The sequence below is a fragment of the Ictalurus punctatus genome, chromosome 28, assembly GCF_001660625.3.
Source record: "Ictalurus punctatus breed USDA103 chromosome 28, Coco_2.0, whole genome shotgun sequence".
NCBI classification, from domain to species: Eukaryota; Metazoa; Chordata; class Actinopteri; order Siluriformes; family Ictaluridae; genus Ictalurus; species Ictalurus punctatus.
This window is the reverse complement of record NC_030443.2, coordinates 13,803,915-13,813,457: the sequence shown is the minus strand read 5'-3', so window position 1 is coordinate 13,813,457 and position 9,543 is coordinate 13,803,915. Positions and strand designations below refer to the sequence as shown.

The 9,543-nt window shown below is 40.0% G+C and overlaps 1 protein-coding gene across 2 annotated transcripts in view; it reads right to left on the bottom strand.

The window, feature by feature from the left end:
* Window positions 1–8,687, bottom strand: part of flot2a (flotillin 2a) — a 35,636-nt gene extending 26,949 nt beyond the window's left edge. Inside the window, exon 1 of one of the 2 annotated variants that reach the window (XM_017460060.3) lies at window positions 8,472–8,687. In XM_017460060.3, coding sequence (XP_017315549.1) covers window positions 8,472–8,520 — 49 coding nt within the window. In that variant the 5' untranslated portion in view covers window positions 8,521–8,687. The remainder of the gene's footprint in view (window positions 1–8,471) is intronic. The other variant, XM_017460059.3, reaches the window with a different exon arrangement.
* Window positions 8,688–9,543: the final 856 nt, after the last annotated feature.

Genomic DNA, 9,543 nt, shown 5'->3' with positions numbered 1-9,543 from the left:
TTAACCAAAAACACACGCACTGAATTTTAGAGTGTAACAGCATGGCTTCTGCTGCCAAATGCAATGTAATATTACAAAAAAACAACAACATTCAAATACAGCAAAACAATAAGGCGTTATATAACACATGTATAACAATATAACAGGGCGGTTAAGGCTCTGAGTTACTGATCGGAAGGTCAGGGGTTCAAGTCCCAGCACTGCCAAGCTGCCACTTTTGGGCCCTTGAGCAACCCTCTCTGCTCCAGGGGCGCTGTATCACGGCTGACCCTGCGCTCTGACCCCAACTTCCTGACAGGCTGGGGTATGCGAAGAAAACAATTTCACTGTGCTCTACTGTATATGTGACCAATAAAGACTCGTCGTCGTCATCATCATCAATCTTTTCCATGATTTTCCATCATGTGATATAAAAAGTGTACATTTTAATCCCATAACATTTACAAAACCCTGTTATTATCATTATAACACATGAGTCACATCAAGTGTTAAAGCAGAAAAAAAAAAAACAAGCCCAGTACTCAAAATACCCTTACCAAAATACCCCTACACACTGAACTTTAGCACCAAACAGCATGGCTACTATTGCAAAATGCAATCGTTTTATTTTTATTTTATGCAAATACAGCAAAACACCAAGGCACTAAAAAGAAATGAGTGTTGCGTCATTTTGTCGTTTGAAACACCGTGGCAGCTTTACGCAGATCCAAGACAGGCTTTTGCGATTTACTATTTGTTAAAGATTTGGACTTGGAGTCATACACAGTAATTAAGCAAACTTACTAGTCTTTAACAGACTGAAAATTCCTGCATTCAAGCTTATATAGTGTGCTGAAATATGAAACTGGCACCGAAGTGGACCTCGGTCACGTGGTACATCCGGACATTTTAAAACTCAAGGTCTTGACAGGCCTCGTGATTTCCTTTTAGTGTGTATATAAACATTCCAACAAACCTCGCTATCTTTCTGGCTCACTCACACGCACCCCTTCTGATACAAACACACTTATAGCAGAGTTTCCACAGAGACATTCTCAGCTGTCTGAGTGCTGACGTGAGGCCACACAAACACTCACAGACGAAGAACAGTTAGGAATTGGTGCAACGTTATCTTAACGTCAATACAAATCTCAGCTTTTTTTTTTTCCATCGGGCAGCGTGCCGGCTGGAGAAAGCGACGCGCATGGATACACAGACGATTACAAAAAAGCTCTGACTGCAAACGCAATCCTATAACTTCCTTCGGAAAATTCCATTAACACGATTATACCTCAACTTTTCTACCCTATATACAAACAATAATAAAAAAAATTTTAGACACGTACTATATATCCAAGCATGAATACTAAAATGCACTTTAAAAAACAATCATTAAAAAAAAAATAAAATTCAAGGTACGTAAATATATTAAACGCAAATCAAAGTGATCTTTGAGCGGTGTGAAGCTTCTTCTCCCGAGTGTGTTTACAGTCTTTGGGAAAAGTCTGTAGATATATGCGCTGTATCTGCGCCGTTACACATTTCAAATCCTTCTGAAATAAATAAATAAATAAAGAAAAAATAAATAAATAAATAAATTAAAAAAAAGGTGTAAAACTACTAGAAACTATTCAGCATTTAACTCTGCTAGGTGACCCATGAAACATTTCCAGCATTTATCGGCCAGTTGATATCGTTTCCACTTCTCCGGTTCCAACACTGCTGTGATGAGATAAGCGCTCCAACACTACGCGCACACTTCTCAAACTTACTATCCTTATATCTTTTCAACATCATTTTCATATAAGAGTTAATAATGAAAATATTCAAACAAAAATATATGAAATATAATATGTCCATAGTGTGTGTGTGCGAGCGCTTGTGTGCGAATGAGAGAGACATTGTGCCCTGCGATGGACTGGCACCCTTTCCAGGGTGTCCCCCGCCTTGTGCCCAGAGTTCCCTGGGAAAGGACCCAGGCTTCCCCACGACCCTGCAAAGGATAAACCGGACCCGTTTGATCCACAGGATTTTGTGAGATTGTTCTGGGTGGACCTCTGACCTTCTAGAGGGTCCGGGGTCATGCTTATGACGACCAAAAATCTTCACACCCTTCATGCGAGTCATTTATTTGTTGATAAATTTCAATTGATCCACGTGCAACACACTAGGTTATGTAATATAATGTAAATACGGGGTATTTATATGCTAGCCTTTGCATTCTTGGGATGTTAATAGATCGCGATCCATCCAGGTGACATCATCTCATCGATAATCATTCATGTAGTAAGACTCTTCAGAATTCACTGTGAAAACCACAGATGATAAATCGTCGGCTTAGATACAGAGGGTCGTGACTTTACCGTTGTGACTCCGACGCTGCTTCAAGGAGATGAAACACTCATTTTAGTGAAAGATTTAGTTAGAAGTCATATTGCTACCTTATAACTAAGATTTATCGCGCTTCGTTATGATGCGTTCTGGCCCATGCACAAGGCGTCCTACACCGCACTCGCAACTGTACTTTTAAATCAGATACGTTGAGCTTAAACTATAATTAACTGCTGTGAGATAATGCACATGGGGACATGTTGCCTTCTTCACAAGCTGCAGTGATGGCTCTTTTTAGGTCACTGCTGGCTGACACTGACTACGTTTACATGGACAGCAGTGATCTAATTACTGACTTCATTCTGAATAAGACAATATTGTGATTAAGGTGTTTACATGAGTTGCTTTTAGAATACTTCTTTAATGTTCCTGTTTTACATGTTATCGAACACAGAGCGATCAATGGCACACGGCATTACGTCCCACGTCATGCCACCCCTCCAGAATTTCACGCATCGACATACAGTTCGTCGTTGTTATGGAACCGTGTACAGTTTTGGGTGTTTTTATTTTTAATTTCACGACAGCTTCAAGTGAAGTTAATTGTCTATCATGCTGTACGTGCAAATAGACTATTGCTTGAAGCCGTGGGCTGCGTCCTAAACCGCGTACTTAACTACTATATAGCAGTTGAGATGCGTATTTCACTTCCTACTATACAGTAGGTAAATACGCGGTTTGGGACGCAGCCGTGCTCTCTTGTTTACCGTCAAATGGTTGCGCGCTGCCGTGTGTGTACGTGTCCTGTCGCAAAATGCGGTGAAAACTCCCACACGACGTTAATAGTGTGATTAAGGTGTGTACATGTCTGTAACGCACTTCGATAACGCGACTAAAGCAGGAATACTCCACACGTCTTAATCCCATTTGTGCTTACTTCGAGTATGACTTTAATCAGATTAAGGTCATCGATAATTGCTGTTTACATGCTAGTTTCTTAATCAGAGTATCGTCTTAATCGGGTTAATATCGGATTACTGTTGTCCATGTAAACGTACTGATAGTTGTATGGATGGATGGATGTCTGGCTGGCTATCTATCAACCCTTTCATGCATGAATTACATTTTTACTCTTCTTTAGGCATTAAAAAAAATTCTGACCTTCATTTTAATTTTTACATACATTTTTCAAAAAGTTATTGAAGTGTCCACCCTAGTGGACGTCATACAGTTATTCCACTGAAATCCTTGTAATAGCTAGAAAATGGCTTTTGAATAGCTGTCCACTGTAGTAGCCACGATGCATGAAAGGGTTAACATCCCAATAATACAAGGGCTAGCTAGTAAACTGGTTGAACACTGTCCTGTCTATTAACAACCGGTACAAGATTTAAATTACCCTGTATTTACATTATATTATATTACATAACGTAGCATGCTGCAAGGGTATCAATTGAAAACGAGCCCCAAATAATATAAATAAATGACTCGCACGAAGAGCGTCCGTGGATGAAGCCAGGTCTGTCGTGAAGAATGGGTCATGTCGCTAACGGTTCGTCACAACGGCGGGCAGCCAATCAGAACTGATTTCTGGAAAAATGAGTTATTTGAAGTTACAGCCAGGACAGTTGGGCCCACCCACTGCTGACAAAAGGTATCCGCATATTTGAGAAAAGAACAGCCCCTGAATGTAGGGAATGATTGTGCATGTACATACAGGTTTGTTCTTGTGCGTCAGAGCTTGTACTGTGCACGAGAGGGTTTAAAACGAGCATGCGAGCTCTCCCCATTCCACACAATCGTAATTTACTGCACGTGCGACAGTCAATAATGCACTCGGATTTTGCTGCTGATTTACCACCGTAATGCAGCCAGGTGGCTCCAGTATACGTGCGTGTGTGTGTGTGAGCGTGCGGGGAGGGGAGCAGTGAGGAGTGGTGGAGGGTCTGACTGACTTGGAGAGAGAGATACTTTGCCGGAGCAACAGTGAAAAACAGAGACCTTTAAATGTTAACGTGAGAAGAAGTGTAAAAATATTTTGGGTTCATCGTGAAAGTGTGCCGTTACGAGTGAGACTGCGGGCCACCACACTCTAGATCGTTAACTGGAATTGGAAATATAAATACTACAAGCATTCGACCACTCGTTCGTCACGTTAACAAAAGTCTCAGCCGGACGGACAACCCGAAAACATAATGCAAACTAAGAAACAGCTGTCGATCATTCCAGACTCACGTCGATCAGTCAAAAAAAACTAACAGAAAAAACGGTCGTTTCAGTGATAACTTTACTAGCGTACTCTGGGGTTTAAATAAACGGAGATCGCGAGTTCGAACCCCGATGATGCCACAGCCGAGACAGAAAAACTGCCCGTGCTCTCTGGATGGAGGAATGTTATACTCTCTCTCCCCCGTATCATTCACAGCAACACTAGCCAATCGTTATGTGAGACAGATAGTGCTTTCTTCAGAGTATGTTACGCCGCCCTGTGATGCGGCACGAGCAGCAGTACGAGAAACGATGTGGTTGGCTCAGAGGATGCACGTGTTATCGGAGAGCTAACTGGTGGGTAGGAATTGGCCAAGAGTAAATAAGTGGAAAAAAAAACCCCGCAGAGCTCCTAAGCAAAATGTGTAAAGGCTGGTGGGTCTGGTATTGCTAACCCAGAATGCTCAGTGTTACCACACAAACCATTTTCCTGTTATGAAACCAGACTAGGGAAAAGTACAGCTATCGTTTATCTTTCACACTTCTTTCACTTTCCACCTCATTTCACCTTAGCAGATGGCAGTGGGCTAAAAGACGAGCAAACTGTTTAAGTGCGGTGTGTGTTCAGACCTGTTTTACAGCTTCATAAAAGGTCACGCGATAGTACTGAATGCTACAGCAAGTACCTGGGTTTAAGATATTATAAAGCTGAGCTGATTTTCCAGAAGCGATAACCACATTGCCTGAATAAAAAACAATTATAATAATAAAAAAAAAAAGGCACTACTCCTGATCTCACAAGACGAGGCAATGCTTTCGGGAAACACTCCACCCTGCCTGATTGTGCATCTGGCCTCGAAAGCTGAATGTTTTTAAAAAAAAACCTCGGGATGCCGTGTGAGCGTTGATAAAAGCCGTCCAGCATGGCAGAGCTCCATTCAACGTCTTCCTGTTTCAGATCCATTGTCTCAATGACATCAGCTGACAAGCATGGTTTCAATAAAGTGTTCAAATATATAAAGTACAATGCATATACAAATATATATGTAATTTATATACACATACAAATGATAAAATGTTTATTTTAAAATTATCAGCAGAAAGAAACAAAACAGAACAGAAAGTGGACTGTCAGATGACACAGTCTTCCAGACGGCTTGAAACGCATTACCAAAAACCACACCAGCAGGAAGTGTTGTTTAAACAGGAAACCAAGGTAGGTGCATGAAGTCTGATGGGCGGGTGTAAAAGATATAGTAAAATCCCAACATGGGGTTCCTTCCAGTCCAGTTCCTCCCGTCCGACCCCCAAATCTGATCTTTGTCTACTGCAATATACTGCATGTGATTATCACAGAGAAAAGAACAGAAATCCTCCATGTGACAAAACACCATGACATTTGCGACTACATATTTTTATTTTTACAGACTACCGAATTTTATCTGTAGCCTTCAGTCATCTTTACATCCGTGCTTGTTAAACTGGTTCCTTATTTTATCTAACATGATCATATGCAGAAATCCTAGGCAAGTTTAGGAAAAGCATACTTTGCTTTTGGGGAAATATATTTACGTTGCCTTGAGGTAGAGGGGTCAAAGTATTTTACAGACCGTACCCCACGAAACATTTTATTTTTCCATCACGTTTCAGCACCGCCACTGCGACATCCGATAGACTGCCAGACATTTATTATGGAAAACTCATTAATAATGGAGGTCTACGCATAGTTGTTAAGGTGTCTACAGGCATTTATGTAGGATTGCCATGACAGACAGCGAACACAGGTTTTAACCAACTCTCATTGGCTAGTGAGATTTGGATCGACGGCAGAGGGTCCAAGTGAGGAAGAGGAGGAGGAAAACTCCATTAGCCAATGAGTGTAAACCGCTGTTAAGTCCCACCCACACGAGATTTGTGCCACAATGGCAAAGGTAAACTTACGAAGCGTAAATGAAGACTCTGGCAGCATTTTCATGAACCACGATTGGTGAAAACAATGCTTAGAAAGCTGTTAAAGAATGCTGTTTATTTGAAGACCGTGTTCAATTTATGCCAACGAGTTAAAGAAAAAGTACCGCAAAACCTTAAGAAAGAAGAAATTATAAAGTGTTTGAAAGTTGGATAAAACTATATATGGACAGATTTTGTTAAATCGAATTCTATCCATAGAATTTTAGTATGAGCAATCTTCACGTAATAGGTTTTCTGCTCATTCTTAGTACAGGGAACACCGGGCGGGGTACTAATTTAAAGTGCACCTATTATGGCTTTGAAACGTGTCTAATTTTGTTTTAAATGTCTCATACAATAGAGTTACATGCATCCAAGGTCATGAAACACTTTAATGTGCTCATAAAGTAAACTGCAGCATTAAATTTTTCACAAACGACTCCTTAAAAAGATCCATTCTAAAGGATTCATTCTAAACTCCTTCTTTCAGAGAGCATACTCTGCTCTGATTGGTCAGATGTCCCAGTCTGTTGTGATTGGTCTACCGCTGTCAGTGAGCAGCCGATGAAGAACAGGGGCAGGGTTTTTGTTACAAACCTACTGAGGTCTGTACAGGAAGCAAGTCTGGAATTACTAATGACTTGTTTCAGCTGTTCAGAATCGGTTCCTTCTTTTTGGAGTCAATAACTCTGTCCTGCACTTTGATTTCTGAAACTTTGCAGACTTTTTTTACATTCACAAACAGCTCTATAACACACTACATGAAAGGTTATATTTGAAAAAGCATAATAGGTGCACTTTAAGTTTAAATGAACGTGAGGTTACTGTGATCTTCCTGATGTAGATGAAATCATACAATGTGCCGTCAGCTCCAGAAATATAGGTCACAGGTACTTATTACACAATGCATAATATTAAGTGTTAAAAGATGCATGACTTAACTCATGTAAGCTTCGGTTATGGGACAGGTTTCTAAAGCGTGCCATTTCATAATCCAAGAAAACACACCAGGCATTTATAATACATGGGAAATCCTGTGAGCTTATTGAGCAAAAGAAGCCAAAGTAATTGTAAATGACTAGTTGGGGCTACAAAGCTGACATGTAGAGAACGTTTCACAAATGGTGAAGTAAGATTTGGGATGACTTTCGCAACCCTTGAACACACTGCTGTCCATCGCATGACTTACCGAGTGTCAGACTGCTTCATTCTGCATCCATACTCATTTCTCAATGATCATCACGAGTCAATTTGCTTCATCAGAGTGATTCGTTCAACTGATTCACAAGTGGGAGTGTTTTGCACAAATACTAAAAAGTTTGGTAAAAACATTAACCTTTACAAGACTAAATCAGTTAGATTTTTATATGAATTCCTGTAGGACAGGACGTCACTAATATGTTTAAAACGATTTTATTAGACCATGCTGAATAAAAAGGGACTGAATCTAGTAAAAACCTGTGAGTGGGCAATCAAAAATCTCGCAAATGTCCTAAGCAATGCCTGCAATCTGATCTAGAGTTTGTTTTTTTTCATATTTCGACATCGAGCACGCGCACTGTTAGGCTGAAGACTAAACGGCACCCTATTGGACTTAATAGTTTACTACATTATGCTAGGAAATAATGCCCTGTACAGTGCACTTGTACAGCAAGGGATGAGTCATTTGGGATTCAGCCATGTTGTTTACAATAACGTAAGCGATGATACTCGCCATGCTAGTAGCCGAAACATGATTACGCTCGCGCACAGCAACGTCCATTTCCCTAAAGTTGAATTAACATAACGGCTTTTGTTTACGTAATAAGGAGGGGGAAAAAGGTTTATAACAAGGTATAACATGCGTAGTATTCAGTCTAACATATGAAGAGTGAAATAAAGTGGGTTTGTAAGCTAACACAGCTTGCTCACGTTTCCCCTCAGAGCTGAGGTAAAAACCTCGCACGCGCCAACAACGTTGCTATAAGCAACAGCCAAGAAGAAATAAAAAAGACTACTCGTACCTGAGACTACCAAAGCTTCGTTTGGTCCGACCGTATAGCAGTTTCCCATAGTTTATTCGTTCAGACGCCTTCGGTGAAATATCCAAAGATACGTTTAAAGAAGCAGCCCTTCTTTTAAACGCCCCTATAATTGTGATGAAAATGGCGAGAGCTCACAGTCACAACATTTGATCTGGTCTAGCAAGAATTTACGTTACAGCGGCCACGCCCATTGTGATTACAAAAACTCACGGCCGTCTGGTTTACCAAAAGCCACGCCCACCGTGTTTACAAAAAAACACGCCCACCGGGTCTGCGAAAAGCCACGCCCACTACGCAGCTTATCAGTTCCAATATACATACCACTTGGTTTGACTTTTCGGAAATTAAACACTTCTTATTTTTTATGTAATTTTTAATATAAATGTTTTTTTCATATTAACTTCATATGCTACTTTTAAAGTGAAAATTTGTACATTGTAGATTGTAAATATTATTATTTTAATAATAATTACATTTTTTTTTTCACAGTGATACCCAAATCTGATCATCCATCCATCCATCTTCTACCGCTTACTACTTCTTCAGGGTCGCAGGGGAACCTGGAGCCTATCCCAGGGAGCATCGGGCACAGGGCGGGGTACACCCTGGACGGGGTGCCAGTCCATCGCAGGGCACACTCACATAAACACTCACACACCCATTCATACACTACGGACACTTTAGACACGGCAATCAGCCTACCATGCATGTCTTTGGACTGGGGGAGGAACAAATCTGATCATTTTGTAAACAAATTTTGCCTTATATACACTTTTAGTAATTTTTTTTTTACAAGAAAAGTAAAAAATAAAAAATAAAACATTAATTATGACATTCTAATAAATATCACATCATTGTTTTTTTCTTTTATAAAATTGTATGCATTTCTGCACATTTTAATTTGTTCATCTTTTTGTAAAACAATAGCTGCATAGTTGCATTAAAATAAATAAATTAATAGATACGTGTACAAATAAATAAATAAATACCAGACAAAATGTAATAAATATGACTTATGGCTAAATGGAATCAAAATCATTTTTCTTTTACT